The sequence below is a fragment of the Nomascus leucogenys genome, chromosome 5 (genome assembly GCF_006542625.1).
Source record: "Nomascus leucogenys isolate Asia chromosome 5, Asia_NLE_v1, whole genome shotgun sequence".
In the NCBI taxonomy this organism is placed as follows: domain Eukaryota; kingdom Metazoa; phylum Chordata; class Mammalia; order Primates; family Hylobatidae; genus Nomascus; species Nomascus leucogenys.
The window spans coordinates 36753540-36777011 of record NC_044385.1 but is presented as its reverse complement, the minus strand read 5'-3'; the positions used below and the strand labels follow the sequence as shown (position 1 = coordinate 36777011).

At 40.4% G+C, this 23472-nt stretch overlaps 1 protein-coding gene across 7 annotated transcripts in view; it reads left to right on the top strand.

The window, feature by feature from the left end:
* DAB1 (DAB adaptor protein 1) overlaps nucleotides 1-23472 on the top strand; it is a 1266417-nt gene that overhangs the window by 939110 nt on the left and 303835 nt on the right. For all 7 annotated transcript variants that reach the window (XM_003265137.3, XM_030812906.1, XM_030812905.1 and 4 more), the window contains one exon: nucleotides 19829-20031. In XM_003265137.3, coding sequence (XP_003265185.1) covers nucleotides 19965-20031 — 67 coding nt within the window. In that variant the 5' untranslated portion in view covers nucleotides 19829-19964. The remainder of the gene's footprint in view (nucleotides 1-19828; nucleotides 20032-23472) is intronic.

Sequence of the window (23472 nt, the reverse complement as noted above, 5' to 3'; positions counted from 1 at the left end):
AATTGGAGCAGTGGGCTTTTGGGGTCACAAAGACATTTTCAAATCTGAGTTCTGCTGCTTCTCTGTCAATCTGGCTGTCTATCTGTCTATCATCTATCTATTTTTTTTAGAGATTGGCTCTTGCTCTGGCAGCTAGGCTGGAGTACAGTGACACTCTCATCGCTCAGTGCAGCCTCAAATTCCTAGGCTCACACACTCCCCACTTCAGTCTCCCAAGTAGCCGGGATTACAGGAGTAAGCGACCACGCCCATCTCTCTATCTGTGTTTTCTTGAGTAAGAACTTTAACTCTCTGCATCTAAGTTTCTTATCTATGACATGGAAATGGAACTATTAAACCCTTACAGTTGTTCTGCAGAGAAATGACAGTCGCATTTTGAAGCTATCTCACTACAGTGATGGGAGCAGGGTTAGCGGGATAGACGAAATGAGATTATTATTGTTCTTTTTTTTTTCTTTTACAAATGAGGAAAGGGAGCCTCACAAAAGTTTTCCTTTCCAGAGTTGCCTGGGGAGTGATTGGCAAAGCCAGCCCGGAAAACCCTAGCCTTCTGGGCACAATTGCTTACTTCCTGCTAGACTGCGAGCCACTTAGCAGCGAGGACTCTGCCATACTTTCCATCTCTAGGGCCTGGCTCTGGCATCCACGTTGTTGATCTCATCCTTTACTTCTTTTTCCCTCTCCTCTGTGTCCTATACTAGCATCTCCACTGTTCTTTGATGAAAGTGCTTGGCTCATTTCTGCCTCAGAGATTTTGGAGCTTGCTGTTCCCTCCGCCTCAAATGCTATTCCTCCAGATCCCTGCATGGCACACACCTTCACCCTCTTAAAAGTTTTGCTCCAACGTCATCTCAGTATGGCCTTCACTAACTACTCATTAAAAAGACTTACTCCCCTCCAGCACTTCTTATAGCCCTCCCATCCTTATTTTTCTTTATAACACTTACCAATACCTGACATATTGTATACTTGATAGACTTGATTGATTTATTGTCCACCAACCTTCACTAGAACATAAGCTGTGTCCTCAGAACTGAACAATGTATGGCAAACAGCCGGCAGTCTGTAAATTGAAAGAACAAATAAATGTGTTTGGAGTGGCTGAGGTCTGTGCGTGAATGCCTCTTGCCCTGATGATGTTTGTGGCAGAACACTAAACTGCGTCTCCCCATGTGATTGATTGCTCCTTGCCAAACTCCTTCTCTGGTGATCACTGAAAGTCACTAATTGTGATCTCAGCTGTGTACTTTGTCCTTCCTTCTTTGTGGGGTGGCTTTGAGCTCCCACAAGGTCCAGGAGGGCTGTCTGTTCTGGAGCTTTGCTCTGCAGCATGATCAACATGGGTAATGTAGTATTTAACTTAATTTTTTTTTTCATCTCTGAGTAGAGCTCTTTACTAGAAATTAATTTGCCCAGGTTGTTGGGGTTTGTTTGCTTTCAGCTGCTGAGTTACTTCTTCTGTGTCTGAGTTCTTTCTTGCCTGTGCCTGGAGTTCTAGGAAAATGTTTTCTAGAGTGCTAGAAAACATTGAGTTTTGGTAAGTTATGTTACCTGAGTTTTGGTAAATTATGTTGTGTACAAAAGGCTACCTCTAAAGTGTGGGCAGAAGTCTTATCATGCTTTAATTCTTTTAAAAGACACTTTTATCCTTTTTGAAATGTTTAAAAACAAACATTTTGGAGCAGAAATCCTAAAAGTGAATGAAGCTAGAAATTGCCTAATAATACAAATCATATGGAAGTATTCTCTGTGGCAGATGTTATGAACGATGGGCTCAGCGGACCACAGTGGTGTCAGAAGTGGACTAAAGATCAGGTGACCTAGTTAATTGATCTGTGTAACTCACTCATTGTGTAACTTCAGGCAAAGCATTCGATCTTTCTAAGATCGTTCTTCATCTGCAAAGTACAGACTCTAGGCCAGGGGTATCCAATCTTTTGGCTTCCCTGAACCACGTTGGAAAAAGAAGAATATCCTTGGACCACACATAAAATACACTAATGATAGCTGATTAACTAAAAAATGTCACAAAAAAATTTCATAATATTTTAAGAACGTTTATGAATTTGTGTTGGGTCGCATTCAAAGCCATCCTGGGCTACATGTGGCTGGCAGGGTGCCGGTTGGACAAGCTTGCTCTAGGCTATGGGTCTAGCTGATATCCGAGTTTTTTTTTTTTTCCATCTTTAAAACCCTAGACTAGAAGCCTAAAGACTTCGATCTTAGCTTGGTTACAGCCATTTACTAGTACTGGAGCTCTGGGTAAGTCAGTTTCCTTCCCAGAGCCTCAGTTGCTCAGTCTTTAAAATGAGCACTGAGATTCCTATTTTGTGTTTTTCTGAGGGTATTGAGAGAACTTCATTTGGACACACAGATGGAAAAGTACTTTTTAGCCATACAGTCTTCTTATTATTAGAAGCCATTTCTTATTTTACTGTGATTTTGTGGCAATATGCCACCAGAATGATTGGATAAAAGTTAGAAGATGAAAAGTCAGTGCACATAGTACTGACAATTTTTAAATTGTGCTTTTAAAACATACTGGGTTTTTGTTTCCTTTTTGAATTTTTTTTTTAAATCCCCACTTTACATCTTAAGTTCTTGACTTGAGCTTTGGGAAAGTGTTCACAGCTTTCATAAAATTTTTCAAAGGAGTATTTGATATACCAATTTTTTTCAACCCTGTGATTTTCTGTGGGTGTTTCCCCCTAGAATTCCTAAGAGGAGGAGATCTTTTCATGCTTCTTCTGATCATATATCCATTCCTCCTTGCATGGATATTAACTGGTAATATCTAGAGAATCACAGATGTCAAGAGAATGACTGTTTGCAGGATTAGCTTGTTGCTTTCTGGAAGCTGAAAGCTAATGGGCACCTAATCAAGGCTGGCTCATTTTTTAGGGATAACCTAATTACAAATCTGGATGAACCGGCCTACTAGTTTGGCTCTTGGAAGCCATTTAGTATTCTGTTATCTTTATTTTGGTCTTTTTATCTCTAAAGAATACTTCTAATTTAGACTGTAAATTTTAATGTGCAAAGGTTGAAGTTCCCTCCAGAGAGGGAAGAAGCAGTATTATTCAGGTTAGTGACCCCACAGCTCTCGTCAGGTGGCTGGGCAAAGGTGCAGAGATTCAACAGATGGGACAGGAGGTGTAGTCTAGATTCAGCAGATGGAGAAGGAGGCCTGGTCTGGGAGGTGTGGTCTGGATTCCATAGCTAGGGAAAGAAGGTGGTCTAGGAGGTGTGGTCTAGATTGAATTGACAGGGAAGAGGGTGTGGTCTATATTCAACATACAGGAAAGGGGGTGTGGCCTAAATTCAACAAACAGGAAAGGGGGTGTGGCCTAGATTCAACCGGAAAGGGGGTGTAGTCTAGATTCAACAGACAGGGAAGGGGATGTGGTCTGGATTCAACAGACAGGCAAAGAAGGTGTGGCCTAGATTCAGCAGACGGGAAAGGGAGTGTGGTCTAGATTCAACAGACAGGCAGGGAGTGTGGCCTAGATTCAACAGAAAGGGAAAAAGGATGTGGCCTAGACTCAGCAGATGGAGAAGAAGGTGTGGTCTGGGAGGTGTGGTCTAGATTCAACAGATGGGGAAGGAGGTGCGGTCTCACTAGCTGGGGAAGAGTGGGGAAGATTGTGGGCAACTCACCTACTAGCAACAGGTCCTGCTCTTTCACTATCATTCAGGGTGGCGGTACCTGTACTAGGGCTGATAATCTAATTAAGGTAGCATAATATAGAGTCAGAAGTTAGGTGATATTTACAAGGTACAGAAGAGATCTTGGACTCAAAAGGCATGGAGTCCACTCCTATTTAGCTGGAAAATCTGTGGCTTATATCATCTCCAACCATGGTAAAATGAGGACAGCACCATGAAGATGAAATGAAAGCACAAAAGAGAGGGCATTTGGCAAACCGTGACAGTCGTTGTTAGAAAGGAAATGTCAAATGAGTGCACAAAGAGGGACCCGAGGGGACTCTCCTAAAAACCTGCAAGATCCTTTCCTTTCACTGTTGCTATGTTCTGACAAGGTTTGTTGTCTTCCTGTTAAATGGGAGGTGAGTGTGGAGTGGAGAAAGTGAGTTGTTTGGGCCTCAGGCCTCAACCTCCATTTGAAGGCTACACAAGCTCACCTTTGCTACCCTGCAGAGAAGGCAAAAGGAGTCAGTGACGAAATGTCAGAAAAGCACTTGGGGGCTTTTAGAAATTCTCACCAGGTAAGATTGCACTCACATAATATCCAATATACAGAGCTGCCATGGTCGTATCATTAATTATTTTATTGTTTTTATTATTAGTAATACTTCATCCAAAGAGTCCATTTTTAAAAATGTTGTTGGATATGCTTAAGTAAATGACCATAATATTTCTTTTAAACCTTCACATAAGAGCAGGCTACCCAGAAGCCTTGTACTTGGCAAGCAGAAATGAATCTAAACTGTTTTCTGAATTTACCAAGTGCTTGCCTGAACAGACAAGGAGGCTGGGGGGATTTCTTGTGGGAGTGATGAGTTGTGAATCCCAATATAAGATGTGTGTAAAAAAAAAAAAAGCCTGTTCTAAGACAGAAAAGAAGTTTCTGAGTGTTTGGCAAAACAGGGTATATTTAAACTGAGAAAAAAATAGGATTGTGGGGATTTCAAAGGTTTTGTGATTTTATTTATCAGCTAATATATATGTGAAGCTTTCTTGCATCTTATTGGCACAAAGGCAAAGGAAGATGAGAGAGAAATAGAAGACCATCTATGCCTTCAGGTGGCCTTCAGGCTCATTGAAGGGCAAGATATAGGTAGATAAGAAATGACAATTTATGAAGGCAGTATGGTTTTATGGAAACATTGTGATATTTGGAATCAGATACACTTGGGTTCTGGATCTGGATTCACCATAGGAATGGGACCCAGGACTTGATACTTCATCACTTCTGTGCCTGTGTTTCCACCACTACAAAATGGGAATAATCATACTTGCCTTCCCAGATTGTAAAGAAGTAACGGCACGGGGAATGTATACACTGCTTAGCACAGAACGTGAAGCCTAGTAGGTTCTCGTGAATGCCATTGTTTTCTTTTCTTCATTTCTCCCTTCTGTTTTATGCTCTGTTACAGGAGACATAAAGACATGCAGTTCCTTGGGAATTTTGAAGAATATAGGCTGTGATAGGAAATTCTTCCTGGAGCAGGATAGCTTCACCTGGGCCTTTGGCTGTCTTCTGCTTGCCCCTCCAGGGGCTCTCTCTGCCCTATTCTCCTGCTCTGGGAAGCTGACCTGTGTGGACTGCGTCCATCCCTCTTTCATCTGTGAGCCTCCTGACCGTTTGGCCACTTATGGGGATTAGCCAGTGCTGGGTGCTAGCAGGAGGCTGAGGAGAGGAAAGGAGAGGGAAGTCTCTGTGTTTCTGATCTTCCTTTCAGCTTCTTTCTCCCTGCTCACTGGCCTTGGGTTTGCTGCTTCCTAGACTGAAGGTCACTGCTCCTTTAAGGAATTGTCTCTACAGGGTTCCCTCCTGGTCTGGTAGCCCTTCCCTCCTCTCATCCCTTCAGGCCTAGGAGAGGTAATAGTTCTGCTCTTCTCTCCCTGGGACACTGCACTGTCCTTTGGGGTTTCTCTTCAATGCAGCCCACTCATGTGTAAATATTATTAAGTCTTCAGAAATAATCTTAATGTGAATGTGTCATCAGTTTCCCGCTGGCACCTCCAAAGGTGGGCTGAGTTTGAATAGGTGAGGAAGTGTGTGATTGGATAACCAAGGTGTGCTCTGGGGTCCGTGACCAACCCGGTCTGCTTATAGCTTGTATTTCACGTAAGGATACTGACCCGAGTTGTGAGTTTGGGGAGATTTGCTGAACTAGAGCCTGAAGATCAGGCTAAGTGAACGTATCAGATTTCTCATCATAGGAGAAATAATTTTTTGGTATTAATAATTGTTTCCTAACTCATATTGAGAAGTATGGATTAAGTAATCAATAGTTATATGGTATAGCAAATAAAGATCAGAAACACCTTTCTTTTCATTCCAAAGAAGTATATGCAAATGAAATAGAGGGAAGGGAAGGCAAACAATACATAATGAACACCTTCTCTAGTACCAGGCAATTTGCATATATTACCTTATTTATTCTACTCAGCAACGCTTATGGGTAAGGTACCAATTTCCCCGCTTTACACAGGTTGAAAGGGAGGCTCAAAGACTTCAAGAGATTTGCCGAAGATCACATATCGGGGACTTGGTGGAGCCACAGTTTGAACTCCCAGAGCAAGTCCGTGAGACGGTGATGCTCATGGCTTTTCTTTGTCAGACACCAGATGACAGTGGTGTAGTTTGGATCTGTGTCCCTGCCCAAATCTCATGCTGAACTGTAATCTCCACTATTGGAGGTGGGGCCTGGTGGGAGGTGACTGGAAGCGGGAGAGCGGGGGTGGGGGGGAGGTGGATTTCTAATGAATTGTTTAGCACCATCCCTCGATGCTGTCTTCACAATAGTGATTGAGTTCTCAGGATATTTGGTTGTTTAAAAGTATGAGGCACCTCCCCTACCCTCTCTCCTGCTCCTGTTTTCACCACGTGAAGCGCCTGCTCCTGCTTTACCTTCCCTTCTGCTATGAGTAAAAGCTCCCTGAAGCCTCCCCAGAACCATGAGCCAGATAAAGTTCTTTTCTTATAAATTACCGAGCCTCAGGTATTTCTCTATAGCAATACGAGAATGGACTAATACAAACGGTGATATATTTAAGGGTTCTGATGACAGGTATAGTTACGTGCATCAGAGCAGGAGCTTCAGGCCGTTTGTTGCAGGCCCTCACAATAAGGACTATGGCATTGTAAGGCCATGCGTAGCAGTAAGGCAGGGAGGAGTTTTTCTGGAGTTAGGAATAGCCATAGAGCCTGGCCTCTTGAACACGGGGTATGACTTTCTAACAGGAAGAATCCTGGGTATTTCTTGGGATTAGGTATCGTGTTGTTCCCACTGCATAGGATTTTGTTTGCTCCCTGCCATTGGGTGCCTTCAGTTTCTACTTCTACTGAAAATGATCTCTCTCTTTCCCCTTTCTGATTTTCTGTTTGTTTTTTTCTACCTAGTAGCTTCTGCTAGTCCTCACTTCTGCTAACTCACAACTTCTGCTAGGTCTTGGCCTTGCTGCCTCCTGGCTTCTGCCTGTTCATCTTTTCACATCTGGTCTCTCTACCAGTGGATAGAGTCTGAATTGACAAATTCAAATTCTTGAAAGAGAGACTATGCATGTCTTCTTATAATCCAACTTGGATGTAGTTCTTTCTGCCAGGCTGAGCTGTGACTGCTGGTCAGGCAGCAGATTGTCCTTGGGGAGGGATCTGTCCCAGGCCCAGCCAGCTGGGACTCGACTGGGGTGAAAGGCAGAGCAAGCAGCAGGGCAGTAACACATACAACTCCTCTGCCGTGTGATGGACATGCTCACAGGCTCCGGAACTAGGGAGGAGGCATCTGTGGGGGTCACCATTCTGTCTACCACTGTCGGCCCTCCCACCCAAAGTCAACGTTCATCCTTCATGCAGTATATATCCCCCCATCCCAGGCTCTCTCTGGTGTCTTCTGTTCAAAACCTCAAATGTCATCTAAATCTCGGGAGTTCAAAAGCCCCAGTTTTCATTATCTCAGTCGTCTACATCAGGTTCCAGTGATTAGGGCTTGAGCATCTTTGGGGAAGGGCATTTCTCTGCTTTCCACCAACACTTACCACAGTGAGATAAACATTTTATGTGGATTACATCATTTAATAGTATAGTCAGATGTGGCATGTATTCAGTCATTGCATTTTGCGGTAAACACATTCAGGCTTGGGGGAGTTAAATAATGTGCCCAACCCTACTCAAGTAGTGGGAGAGGTCATGCCAAGTTCTCTTAACCTTTATTCCTGTGTTTGCCAAACTTGGCTGCATTTTAGAATCACCTGGGAAGCTTTTAAATCTCCTTGTGCCAAGCTGGGTGCAGCGTCATGCACCTGTAGTCCTAGCTACTTGGGAGGTTGAGGTGGGAGGATCCCTCGAACCCAGGAGTTGGAGGCTGCAGTAAGGTATGATTGTACCACTGCACTGTATCCTGGGCAACAGAGTGAGACTCCGTCTCTAAAACATAAAATAAAAAAAAAATCCCAGGACCCATGTTGCACCTCAAACCAATTGAATAAGAATCCAGGGATGGGCATCAGCTGCTCAGGTGATTTCAGCTGTAGCTCCCATTCGGGAGCTGCCCACCGTGCTCTTACTTGTAAGTAGAGGTGTGGTGTGTAAGGAGTGAGTGCAGGTAGGTGTTCAGGGAAGGCTTCCTGTGCAGGGGAGTTTGAGTTTGTAGTGGTTTGCAGGGTGAAACAGTGAGGAGGCTTTTCCATGTTGCTGCTTTGCTCATTACTTTCCAAGTGTGATTGAATTTTTACGTTTTTGTGAGATGGTTCCAATAAATACATTCACAAATCAGGAAACAACAACAAAAAGACATCCTTTGTCAGGGCATCCATTCTCATTTTTGGCTTCAGGAAAACACGGTTATGGCTGTTGCGTGTGCTTTTTGTCAGGGAGATAATTGTGGAAATTGGGTTGCTTCCCATCAAGCGCAGATCCTTTTGTGGAGAAAATTTGAGCCATCCATGTATCCATTTTACAATTGAGATTGGACTAGCAAATCATTAGCAAGCTAAAGGAAGATGATAGCCCTTTTTGTCAAAAGGATGGTGGTAAAAATATGAAGTTTGAGGAGAGTGAGAAGAAAAATAGGTTATCAGTGATGAGAGAAAGCCTGCCACCTGTCTTTCTCTTCCCTCCAGAAGGAGAAGGTGGCATCTATTAGCAGGGACCTTGAGTGGGTCCAGCGGGCAAGGCTCTTACAGGAGAAATCTATTGATGGTCACTGGGACCCAGACAGTCACTGAGAGGCAGACGGTTCAGGATGAGTCCCTGTCCGGGGCACTCGTGAAGTGGAGCAGCTTGGGGACACTAGCTGGGCTTGGTACTCACAGGTGTCGGTTCTGTTCTCTTTCTGATTGTCAACTTTGAAGATAATGAAATGCAGCTTGTGGAAAGGAGAGCAAATAACGGCGGTATATATTTTAGGTAAATCAGCAGGTGAAGCTGCCAAATGTGGCGTTTGTTTATTTAAAATCCCCTTCACAGGGAGGCCCATGTTAAATACTTGTCTTTGCTCCCTGCTAGACCCTAGGGAATAGCAATAGTTCGAGTTACTCAAACACTCTGTGGAGGAAACAGGGATGAGTACAAGGCGTTCAGTCTCCAAGAGCAAATAAACACAGTATGCCTGCCTCCTCTCACCTGGCTGATATGGAGTAGGGTTAAAATGAGGAATGGTATCATGGCTAAAAAGGCCAATGAGGAAGGTGCCCCTTTAGAATCCATGTGTTGGGGAGCAGGTGTGATGGGCACCTGAGGTCAGACTGCCCTGGGAGGCTATAGCTATGGCCAGGCCTTGTTTAATCTCGCTCTGTACCTCCAGCATTTACGGAGTCTGCTTACACAGAGTCAGTGTTTAGGAAATGTGTGTTGACCGGATTTGATTGACAGAACCTGTGATTTAATGACTGTGTTCTGAAGGAGTTGGGTATGTTTGCTTTTTACCTTTTTTTTTTTTTGAAGATTCATTTATCTAGGACCTCTTTGGAAAAGAAAATGGAAGCACATGTGCTTTCAAATTTACTCCCCTCGTGCAGCAGTCTTTTGCTTGGCCCTCCGTCCCTGGGTGATTCCTGGATAAGCACCGTCTTGTAAGAACATAAACTGTATCAATTGCTCCCCTGTTATCCCACTGTGGTGGCCCCTGTCACCTGTGAGTAGTCAATGAATCAATGAATAATTTTTGAGGTCTTCACCAATGTATGCATTTTGGAATATGGTACATACATGTGCTACTGTTAATCTGCATATTAAATGAATAAACTTTTATTTATTTTTGTAGCTAAAAACAATCTTATGCATTGTAGAGTTTGATTTCCCCACCCCAGTGGATTTTCTTGGGCCTCCTTGGGTTGTACACCACTGGGTTTACAGCACCCCTTTCATGCACCTCACTGGCAGGATCTGAATTCAGGCCCACTGCATTCTGGCCTCTCTCTCCTTCTGCGGACTTGCCTCTTGTTACTACCCAGCCATAATGAGCTGTTTGAGTTCCCAGGATTGATTATGTCTTCTCTCTGTTTCATGCTATCATCCACAGCTTTTCTTCTTAAGGTGACTAACATTTACTTGTCTTCCTGAACTCAGTTCAAGGATCTCCTCTCCTCGGAAGTCTTCCATCTGCATCCCCCCTGTTAACTCTGCCCCACTCCACCCTGTAGCATCTCCAGGTTGAGGCAGTGCCTATCCTCTGCATCCCTGAGAATCCTGTGATTTCTCTCATACCAACTGTTAGCACGCCATGCAATCACTGTCTCTTTTTCCCTCCCTAACAATTTGAGCTCCTTGCAGTTGGAATTATATTATCTTTATTTCTTTCTGAGCATCTAGAACAGTGGTCTATCAAAGAATAGGTGTTTAATAACTACCTGTTCAATGAATCAGTTGTTTCCTTATTTAAATATTTGTTGCCAGCCAATACAACATGGCAGGCTCTGTGCCGGGGGCTGGTGTGGACGCAAAGGTGTACAGGGCACATTCCCACTCGGGGTTGGGACAGTTTAAGGCCTGCTGGTGAGACAGACAAACAGCTGTATGACAGGGTAGAGAAAAAGAGGGTGAGGAGAGAAGGGGAGGTGGGAGAAGAGTATGAGCTGAACACAAGGTAAGCAGCTGTGACATTTTATATAGCTTTGTGCATTTTGGTCTCCCGTAAGCCCAGTGAGATAAAAAGGTATTTCCATTTTATAGATGAAGAAATTGAGGCCAAGGCTGGTTAAAGAGCTTAAAGGTCTAAATGTACCTAGCAGTCAATGGCGGAGTCAGGCAGGCTTCCAGCCCAGCCCCTTGGACAGCTTGCTGCTTTACATTTTGCCAACTACTGGTAGATATGTTTTCGTAAAATTAGAGGTGAGAATTTTAGAAGGTTGGATGTAACTGGGGTCCCAAGTATTGAAAACACTAATGGAATTATTTTAGGTTTATACACTTGCTTTTTTCTGATACCCTAAGAGTTTATATAATGAATTTTCATGGTGCTATAAATACTTAATGAGACCGTGTGATCCATTAGTTAAATGAAATGTTGCTAAGTATGCCATGTTGCTGTCAAATAAATTCCTTTAATGTTGCTAAAACCTGGTTCTGGCTTTTGTTAGCTTTGAGTTTGATTACAGAAACACATTGTATTCCCTCCCTCTTTGCCTTGCCGAAGATTGACTGATGTCTGAATAACAAGAGTGCTGCCTTCTGGAACATAGCATTTTATTTTTCCAAAAATACTTTCACATAAACCTGTGAGATTATTCTATTATTTTTCCATTTTACAGATGAGTAAACTGATAAAAAAGATTAGTTTGTTTAATTCAAGATTTTACCTTAGAAGAGTTAGACCATCAGATACTGTGTAGCAAGATCTCACTTATTTATCTTTCGATTTAGTTAATAAAAAGAAAATATGCCTTGTTCATAAACAACTTAAATGGATTTTGGCCACATTGTTTGGACCCTATTTAAAAGTGGTACTACTAGTATTATGCTCTCAGTGTTAGTTTTATGATCTCAGCATACAGTAAGCGATGTGGAATATTCTCTTTCAGAATTTTATAGAGACTCTGCTTATGTTGACATTTGTGATACCACGGTGTCAATTTCATGAAAACTGATAGACAGTTTTCTTTCTCCACTTCTGGTCTGGAGGGAAAAAAAGTTCTATAGACTTTGTGAAATTGTAACTGATCTTTTCTCTCTTTGCTTTGGCTTCTAGGAATCTCATAGCCAAACATATAGCCTATCTTCTACAGCCATATCAATGTTTTTGATGTCTTATTCTTGCTTCTGCCTTCATATTCATTTCTAATTTTTTGTGTCTCTTTGCTCCAACTTTCTTGTTTATTTAATTTATCCTATTGTAGAAAATGGCTTTTATAAGGCTTTCTATAAGTTGCCTAAAATTCTATTTTTTTTCATAACGTGGGGTAAATATAACTAACAATGCCACATCGTGAAGATGAGCTGTTAGGCTAAGATATGTCTCCCATATTTGTGATTCGTTTTCTCCCCTTTCTTGTTACAGTTATGGCAAGAGGGCTTTGACTGGATCCATACCAAGGCTGTAAATCTATCAGTTTTGTGGGCTTCAAAGTTTTAAAGCTAGGAATATGTCCAATCAATGTATTATTTTTCTTGAAAGTTTTGGTAAAGTAGATGATGATTGTACATCTGCTGCAATGGTGGTCCTTTATTAGCAGAAAGATACAGCATCTCTCAATATTCTGCCAAAAGTTTCTATAGCACTTGTACCTTTCACACCCACAGCAGCTTTATAGAACTGCTGCCATTGGCTTCCTGCAAAGCCTTACATTTTCTTGTTGTCTTGACCCTAAAAAGATCAAATATGCAGCATGGGGGAATTTTAGGCCTTTTCCAAATTGCCGTGGTCAGATCAGATAGCCTTTGACATAAAAAATAAAAATAAAAAAAAAGATTGACAGGTTAATGACATAGTCCCTGGGATGGAGAGGGACATAATCTACAAAAGGCCTACTTAGGCTGAGTAATTAAAGGAACCTGCAGTGGTCCAGGGGGCAGGAGGATGTAAAGTCTGAGTAGGCATATACAGTCTAGAGAGGAAGCTTAGAGCTCAGGAAGAAAGGACCCTGTTCCATGCAAATTTGGTCCATAGACTTCTGCCAAGTTTGGCAGTCTGGGGAGTTACAGGGGTGGAGGTGGAATCAGAACTGGCAGCCATAAACTAATTTTAAACTCAGCTAGCCTCAGGAATTAGAAAGTATGCCATCTAGGGAGCTGGAATGGGTTTGAACTTAGGAGAAAAGTGAGGCCAGAATGGACTTAGTTACATATTTCTTTGTGTTAGAGTTTGAGCTAGGCCTTTTTTTCCCTTTTCTTAATTTGGAAATAATCTCACCATTACAGGAAAAAGTATAAGCATAAGAATATGCAAAAAACACCCAATGCCTTTTACTTAGTATCACCCATTGCTGGTATTTTATCTTACTTGATTTATCATTTGTGTGTTTTCTCTCTGTGTATGTACGTATATACATAAACATATATACACATTCACACATATATGCATACACATACATGTATAGATGTATATGCATTTTTTCTGAATCATCTGAATATAAGGTGCACATATCTTGGCCCTTTACACCTGAATATTTAGTGTGTTTCCTAAAAACAGCTATATTATTTTATATAATCACAGGAAAGTTTTCAAGTTAAATAAATTTACCATTAATGCAATATGTTTAACTAACTTACCATTCATATTCAAGTTTATCAATTGGCTCAATAATTTTGGGGGGGCTGACATTTCTTTTCTCTCCAGTACAATATCCTGTATAGATATGGCATTTAATTATTATTTCTGCTTAATTTCTTTTAATCTAAAATAGTTCCATAGCTTCTCTTTGTCTTTTATTACATTTTCAGTGAATACAGCTCTCCCTTTCCAATTTCTTAAATGCCTAATCTGATTAGATTCCTGGCCAGAATACTACACAGTACTGCATAGTGATGTTATGTTCTGCTCAGTGTATCACATGCTATCCATCTGCCCCTGTTTGTTGATGTTAATTTTGTTAACAAGGTTTTGTCCAATTTCTCCACTGTATAATTACAAAGTTTCCCTTGGAACTGATAAACAACAAGTGCGAAGACAGTTTAAGACCTGCAGATATTCTGCTTCTTATCAAAAATTTTTCCCTGGACTTAGCATCTGTTGATGATTCTTGCCTGACCAGTCTTTACTCTGATGGCTGCGAAATGTTGATTTTATAACTCCAGCACTCCCTTGGTGTTTACCAGTCAGCACTTGTTCTGCTATAAGCAAGACAGCCTTCCATTCTTACCCCATTTGTTCGTCTGTCTGTCATCAGTATAGATTTGTGGATTCCTATTTTTTCAATGGTTTATTATTTATTACCATCCTTAATTATATCGGTGTTTAAATCATTCCTAATTAGGCTGGTGAGAACTCTTCATGATGGCTTCTGTATCCTTTATAAAATTCTCTCATCATTTTTTGCTTGTTTTGAGCACTTAATTTCTGGAATAACAAGATATTTCAGGATCATTTTGTACCTGCCATGCGCCAACTCTGAAATAATTCATTTCCCCCAAGAAACCTTGGTTTCTTTTGCTGGAAAATGATAACAGAAACCAAAATCTAAGTATTAGTTATTTCATTGTTGCTAGAGTATCTTTGCTCCTAGGCCCTCTTAATGGACAGAGATAGGAAGTAGTTGCATATCAACACATACATACATTCATACCTATACATTTATATACAGATGCATGCGTATTTTATAAATCCTGAGTTTACTTTGAAACCTACAATTTTCAATCTATCACTTTAGCATTCTTTCCTGCTTTCCTTTCCCTATTTTAACATCTCTTGTCCCATAGGAGAAGCTTCGCTCCCAACAATATCTGCATTTACTCCTTTGCTCCATTCTATAGAACACCGAAAACAGTTTCAGAATTGCTTTGCTCATAACATTACAGAAAACAAGCCTGCTAAAAAGACTTCAGAATTTGTTTGCTGCTGCTCTTGCTTCAACTCTACCCAAGACTGGGTGTGTGCCATCCAATTCTGTGTTTATAAATTATTTGATAAAGTTTTTTCTCTTCCACCTCTTCAGCAAGTGTGCTTATGATGTCAATTTAACATACAATTGAATTGATTTGCTTCAGTCTGCTTCTAGTTTTACAATCCCCCTTACCATCCCTATTAATTTAACTTTCTTCAGATATATAGAACATTAATATGCTTCCATATGTGGAAATTATGAAAAAAGCTGTATTCTGAGAAGTATCACCCTCTGCCATAACCCTTTTACCCTGGCACCCAGTCACATCACCACCCACTTCTCCCTATGAAAAACAACTTCCGTGTTACCTGGTTTGTTTATCCTGTGTATCTTTTTGTAAAGATAAAAGGTAGCATTCTATAGATTGAGCTAGGCTTTTTAATGCCCAAATCTCGTTTATCTTCCAAATCTCACATACTTGGTGGTGGTGTTCCCATTTTACTGATGAGGAAACTGAGGCTTCTTGTCTGTACTGTTGTAAACCTTTGGGCCTTGTTGATAAATGTCTCGTTTTCTGTGCTTTATACCTTGGATGAAGCTAAGTAATGCATCGAATCATAAAACATGCCAATAGTAACATACAGTTTTAATGCATGCAGTTACTGCCACACAAACTCAAAGTCTTGGTTTTGGGAAAACTACATTTTCATCTGCTTTTTAGCACTACATTATGTTTTTAAACTGGAATTTGCAGTGGCCTTAGTGTTATCACACAAGGCTCATATCAGGTTGGGAGGGGTTTTGTTTTGTTTTCCTAATTCGGGTGAAATTCACATGACATAAAATTAACCATTTTTGGCCGGGCGCGGTGGCTCACGCTTGTAATCCCAGCACTTTGGGAGGCCGAGGCGGGGATCACGAGGTCAGGAGATCGAGACCACGATGAAACCCCGTTTCTACTAAAATTACAAAAAATTAGCCGGGCGTGGTGGCGGGCGCCTGTAGTCCCAGCTGCTCGGAGAGGCTGAGGCAGGAGAATGGCGTGAACCCGGGAGGCGGAGCTTGCAGTGAGCTGAGACTGGGCCACTGCACTCCAGCCTGGGCGACAGAGCGAGACTCTAGTTTCAAAAAAAAAAAAAAAAATAACCATTTTAAAGTGGTATTTATTATAGTCACGATGTTGTGCAACCCTCACTTCTGTCTGGTTCCAAAATATTTTCATCACTCCAAAGAAGACCCCATACCCATTAAGCAGTTCCTCAACCTTATGCCCCTCCCCGGCCTCTGGCAACCACTGATCTGCATTCCGTCTTCAGGGATTTTTCTATTTAGGATATTTTATATAAGTGAAATCATACAGTAAGCAACATATTTTGTCTAACTTACTTGCCTTGCTGTTTTCAGGGTTCATCCACATTGCAGTGTGTATCAGTACTACATTTCCTTTATACAGTTGAGTACTATTCCATTGTACCAATATTTTGTTTTTCCATTCACCCACTAATGGAAATCTGGGAGGGCTTTGAGTGAAGTTGGACAGACGAGTATCTTGTAACTTGCCCTGTGCTGTGCTATTTACTAGCTATGTGGCTTTGGACAAGTGCCTAAGCTGGCTTGTGCCTCAGTTTCCTCATTTGTTTCATGTAGATAATTATATTGGATTCTTCAAATAGTTGAATGAATTGTATCAAATAATGCCAGAAAAGCTCATAGCATAGTACTTGGCAAATAGTGGGCCCTCAATAAATAATAGCTGTTTTATTGTAGGATTATATGAGAAAAGGGGGAAAGAAAGAACACACATGTGTGTTATAGTATGTGTTTAGTATATGTGTGTTCTGTTGTAGCTGCTGAAACCTTCATGCTTTGTTTAAAAAAAAAAGGCATATCTGTTTTCTCTGCTTTGTGATTTAGTGTTTTTGGCCCCCACCCCATCACTAAACATGAAATTTTACATTTTAGAAGCAGTTCACTCGACAGAATGTCTGTAGTGGAATGTTACATAATTCACATTTAGATTTGAAGAGCTCATTATAAAAAACCTGACACACTTCAGGAATATTAAATTACTGCAGATTGTGTGGAGCAAAGAAATATTATTGAAGCATTTCAAAATTCCAGGCAAGCCTGAATTTAACTGATAGGGTTTCACAGCCTTTACTGGGGAAAATGATTTGAGTTGTCACATGGTTTCTGGCCCTGGAGGACTTTAATCTCCTTAATTACAAAGAAGTGAATTTCCTAAATAATTTGGAGTTACTTCACAGCATTTGCTCAATCTCTGCCTTTTGGAAAATTAAAGGGGATGCCAGGGTCCACACTGTGGTACATTCTCACAGTACCGTAGCTTCCTTATTTAAGTTTTTATTCAGAATGATGGTGGTTTCCTTTCATTATTGATGTAGGGATGTACTTCAGAAATTCACAAGTAATGCTTGTAACACTTGAACATAATCATATTTTGTTGAACAAACGTCTTTGAAGATAGAAATAAGGAGAGATGATATATTGTGATTTATAAGGTTGAAGAAGAGAAAATGGCCCAAATCCAATCCAGTTTTATACAACTGATTTTAAAAAATTCTTGAAAATGTGTAAAATCCATATATTTCAGCTACTTTCTGAATTTATAGATTAGGCACCTACTGTGTCCAAGACCGACAAAATACCATTTCCTACAATTCATCCTCAGACAGCAAAATTAACTTGTATCAGTTTCCTCCTTTGTAAAGGGGAGATAATACAGACTTTCGGTCACATACCGGCCACGTGGCCTTGAACAAGTGGCACAGGAATTTATGTGCCTAATATTTATTAAATGCTTACCAGGAGGCATGCCAGACACTCTTCCAATCACATTAGGTGTGTGATCATACTTAATTGCCACAACAGTTCCCCCAGGGGGCACCATTATCCCCATTGTACAGATGAAGAAACTGAGGCAAAGACCAGGTTGAGTAACTTCCTCAAATCATGTGGCTTGTAAGTGGCTGAAACTGAAGTTGTCCAAAAATCAAATCATAAAATAAGTTGGGAGAGAGTCTATTTTGCTACAGAGATCAGAACATCTTTCTGCCTGTGTTGTCTCTTTGAACTGAACCTTGAGGATTCAATAGAATGTCCAGGCAGACTTGAGACAAGAGATTCCATAGAAAGATAGCAGCACAAGGAAAAACTGGGAAGATGGGGAAGTGCATCAACTCCCTGCTAGAGTTGTGCCTCCTTTTACTGGTTTGGTTGTTGATTTCACCCCTCCTTGCTTTTACATATGCTGATCTTTCTGCCTGAAATAACCATTCATTCATTCATTCTACATACAATTATTGAGAAGCTGGTGGTCCTTTCCCTTATCATCCTTTTGACAGAAACATAGCTCTTCAACATCTCATGGAGTAGGCCTTATCCTCTTTGAAGCTTTATTGACCCTTCCAAGCAAAGATGAATACTTGCACCTTTCCGCCCCAGTATGCCTGGTATTTATGCCTGTTTTAGTTTTGGTCACATATGTGTGTTGCCGTCCCGTACATGACTGATACCTCTGTTAGACTGAGCTTCAGGAACCAGCCCTTGTCTATGTACTCTTGGCCAGCATGGTTACATGGTAAATGTCTGTTAACATGAATGAGCTAGTATTTGTACCTGGCCCATAGTAGATTCTTAGTAAATATTTGCTTCAATGAAATGGTAAATATTATTAATAAATTTTATTATGTTTATACATGACCACATTTTGTGACTCTGCCATCTCCCATTGAACGTTGTCTTAGAGACAAGGGTCTGGAAAGGGTGTGGGGGCTGGTGACAAGGTATAGATAGATGGTATAAAAGTGGCAGGATAAATTCTCATTTTCTATGTACGGTTTCATGGACCCTGTTTTACAAAGATAACTTTCTGTTTTTCTTAATCATAGCCTTAGATTCACTAGATCAAGCACTTTCATTTGGGCCATTTCCTTTTTAAAAACTAGTTAACTTATATATAAATAAAACAAAACAGATATCTTTGGATTAAGTTGGGAATTTCCTCATATTGAAGCTTTACTATAATTTTATGTGGCTTTTATATTAGACTTTCTGGTTAAGATTAACTAGATTGTCATGATTAAGAGGTTTGGGTCATTATTCTTTTTGAACTGAAACTGGCATTCGAGGTCAGTCGTTTTGTATTAAACCATTCTAGATCTGTGGGATGAACTAAGAATTAGCTGCACAATTCGAAGATCCACTTCTAATAGCTTTTTTTAAATATTTTTCAAAAGGGGAAATTGGCGAAATGTTTACTTTTTAATAGAACTCTCAGATATAACTATCGGATAGTCACAAGAAAGGACTATTATCAAAGAGAATACTGTATATTTGTTTAATTTAAATGAGATCAAGTGAGATACTATATGTGAAGCAGTAGCTAAAGGCATAGTATATAGTAAATATTACCTGTAAGTGAAGTGGTTGTATTATCATTATTCTCTTCCTAGCACGGTGTCTGAGTTTAATAGCACCTGATATTATTCAATGCATATTTATTAGAGAATGAATGAATGAAATCTGTGTCTGCCTGTTTCTTTTCTTTTTCTCTGCACATTAAATGCTTGTCTGCTCTTATAGCTGGAGGAAAAGCTGACATAAAAATTGGCTTGCTGGAATGTCTCTTGGCCCCATTTGTCACCTTACCCTTGGAGCTCAATTGTATGTCAACTCCATGCTCCCTCTGATGCCTGCCAGTGAGGGACAGACCACAGGTTACTTCCATATGATCTGCTTTTGCTGCCAAGGTGCTGATCAAGCTTGGCTGAAGGATAGGTGCTCTCTTGTTGGAAATGTCTCCATGGGGCTGGTCAGGACATACCTTTGCTATATTTTCTGGTTGGGATCTAGTACTTGAAAATAAGAAACATAGAAAACAGAGTTGGGTTTTGTCCCTCTTATAAATCTAGACTTTTAAAGATCTATTTTGAGTTACCTAGTTTGAGAAGCAGTTTTGCTGCTAAGCCTCTCATTCCCTTTGCTGTATAAACCCTATCAACGCCTTCATGAAATCATGGGGGCAGTTTTTGCGTAAAGACCAAGATTTTGTTTGTATATGTTTGCCAATTCACTTTTTATAAATTTCTGTTTAACTTCATAACAGTGATGATTCTGAATGTTCTCTTGTCTTGATTTGCAGCACTCAAAAAGAGTGAATGAAATGTGCAGCTCAGAGTGTCATTTCTGAAGGGAGGAGTCTTTCTCTTGGAGAAGAGTCCTCAATGAGCCTGGCCAAGGCCCGGGATCTGTGTGAAGTGGACTAAGGATTAAGTAGGATGTCAACTGAGACAGAACTTCAAGTAGCTGTGAAAACCAGCGCCAAGAAAGACTCCAGAAAGAAAGGTAGGGCTGAATTTGACCTCTTTTGAATGGCTACTTTTCTGCACAGGAATGAGTTTTTAAATCTCTGGAATGATATAAGAAATATCTTTATGATTGCATATATTTTTAAATAGTTATTTTGTGTGTTTTGTGTTAATAATATAATAATATAATGGTTCATCATTATTCTCCAGATAAAATTCAAAACTTTTCTGCACAAGAATGAGTTTTTAAATCTCTGGAATGATATAAAGAAGTATCTTTACGATCACATGTATTTTTAAATAGTTATTTTTGTGTGTTTTGTATTCATAATATAATAATGTAATGGCTCTTCATTATTCTCCAGATAAAATCCAAAACTTTTCTCATAATATACAAAGTTTCTCTGCATATGCCTTCTATCCATCCCTCCAGCAACATCTCTGCCTCACCACCCCACTTCCCCATCCCTGTTTACCCTTCAGATATTCTGTAGTTCATCATCGCCTGTACCAGTGGTTGTCAGACTCCTGCTGGACCAGAATCACTGGGAGGGCTGGTTAAAGCCTTCATTTCTGAGTCTCATCTCAAAGTGTCAGATTCAGTAAGTCTAGGGTAGGACCCAAGTGTGCATTTGAAACAGGTTCCCAGGTAATGCCAGTCTTGCTGGTCCAGGGACCCTACTTTAAGAACCACTGGACTCTTATCCAGCCTGAAATCCTTTTTTGTTGCTCTTCATTTTTTTTTTCTGAACTGACTCTTGCTTATTCACTAGGTTTGAGTTTAGGGGAGCCTCCTGGGGGAGCCTTTTCTTACTCCCAAAGTTGATATAAATGTTTTTGTTTGTTTTGTTTCATTAGCACTTGGTTAGCGTTCGCTTTATTAAAAATGTCCTGTGTAAACTCCTTTGGAGCTAGATGTTTTGTTCACATTTTAAGTCTCAGCACTTAGAAAGTGCTTGGCAGAGAGGAGCCAGAGATATCTGGCAATGAAGATTTGCAGGCATAGTGTGATAATAAAGTAATTCTATCACTTTTCGTGTTTTCTGGAGAATTTAGCCCCATGGCTTTAGGACCATGTTTTTCAGTAAGCTTCACCCCCTGCCAATTAAATATGAGCAACTTCTTTCTCTCTCTTTGTGTGTGTTTTCTCCCTGTAGTTTCTGCTGTCTCTTCCTCGTTTTCTCAGCTGCATGGGAGAGGATTGACAGAGCTCTCTTTCAGGTCTTGAAATCTGTCAATGTGGGCTTGCAAACTGGGATGCCCTTGACTTCTTTGTATAGGCAGTGATTTGTTTGAGACATCGTTGTGCCTGCCCAGTTATGTTTTGTGATGGCATTTGTCTGACACTCTATATGAAGTAAGGGACATAACTGTAATACATATGCAGCTCTTTGACAGCCAGAAGCCCAGGAAGGACTATAAATTTTGCTTTTGATGTTTATTTGAAACACAAATATTTTGGAGGCAGTCTATGTTGTTCCCTAAAAATTAATGTAAACCTTGTTTTCTATACATCATGGTCTAAGAATAATAGAAAGAAAGTAAGTGGGTGAAAGAACATGTCTTTGGAGACTGCTATGTGGAAAAAAAAAAAAAAAAAAGAGGTCACAGAGCCCAGTATGTAGTAGAATTCAAATGCTTTTTCAGTGGAAGCTGACAAGTTATATTTTTTCCTCAAATTTAACCTTTCCAATAAACCTGCACTCTTGAATGCTTAATGCATTAAAAATGTTATCTTAGTGCATATTTTTTCATTCTTAATTTTAACATGCAAAACCAGAAACATTCTGCAGAGAGGATTCAGGTTTTCAGGACATTGGCTCAGTTGGGGATTTGGGATGAGAGCATGAAGGTGACCCTTTTAGAACCTCCTCATCTTCATGTCCCAAAAAAACTCTAAAATCAACATAATACATATGTGAGGAGTGTCCTCCATGGAGTGGCTAATACCATGGGATTTGGGTAGGCAGAGCTAGATTCAAATTCTGGCTTTACCACTTTCTCACAATGTGACCTTTGGAAGTATTTAACCTGAGCCTCATTTTCCTCTCTTATAAAATGGGTATATAATATTACAGACTTCAAAGGCTCACTATGAAGATTAATGAAAATAAGTCAAATAAAATACTTATTATTTGGCATGTATTAAATGCTCAACAAAGTTTAGCTGTGATCTTCCTCTTTTTCCTCCCTTTTCCTTTTCTCCTTCTCTTCCCCTCCCTTCCCTGTCATCTTTCTCCATTTCCCTCCTCTCCTCTCTTTTCTCTTTTTCTCTTCCTTCATCATTCATCTTGTCTTAATTAGCTTGAGCTGCCACAAGAAAATACCATAGACTTGACAGCTTAAACAACAGAAACATGTTTCTCACAGATCTGGAGGCTAGAATGTCTAAGATCAAAGTGCCAGCCAATTTGGTTCCTGGTGAGGGCTCTCTTCCTGGCTTGTAGATGGTCATCTTCTCACCATGTCCTCACATGGTAGAGGAAGACCAAACTCTTTCCCATCACAAGAGCCCCACACTCACAATGTTGTCTAACCATAATTACCTTCCAAAGGCCCCATTTCCAAACACCATGCCACTGGGGTTCAGGGCTTTAACATACAGATTTTGGTGAAACACAGATATGCATAACACACCACATCTCCTTCTTTTCCTCCTCCCCCATCCCCCATCCTCTTCATCTGTATCATCATTATCATCATTACCATTACGTGATATTTTTGCTTATCCTGTTTTATACCCAAGGGGCTCTTGAAAAGTATATAGCTAATTTGTCCCAGAACAATATTTTGCAATTGTTTATAATTGTGCAACAGTGATAAACAATTATTATTCTCTATACATTTGTCTGGGCCAAGGCACATATATATTAAAATGAGAGAGAGGGGCTGGGCATAGTGGCTCACGCCTGTAATCCCTGCACTTTTGGAGGCTGAGGCAGGCAGAACACTTGAAGTCAGGAGTTCGAGACCAGCCTGGCCAACACAGGGAAACCCCGTCTCCACTAAAAATACAAAAATTAGTTGGGCACAGTGGCACACACCTATAATCCCAGCTACTCGGGAGGCTGAGGCAGGAGAATCGCTTGAACCTGGGAGGCAGAGGTTACGGTGAGCCAAGATGGCTTCATTGCCCTCCAGCCTGGGTGACCGAGTGAGACTCTGTCTCAAAAATAAATAAATAAATAAATAAATAAATAAATAAATAAAAGACAGCGAGAGAGAAAATGTGCTGGTAACAGCATTAATTCATTTCTTGTTCTTCAGTTTTGATGATGTAATAGTATTTCATTAAACAAATGTTGCTAACTTGGACAAAATTAATACAACTTTAAAAGGAATAAACAGTTTATATACTGATATTGAATCTTGAATATAACCATGTCGTTATGCTCTTTTATTACTAATACTTTCTCCAACTATGCTTGTATTTTCTATGGAGACAGCATATAACCTGCAAATAAGTTTCTCATCAATC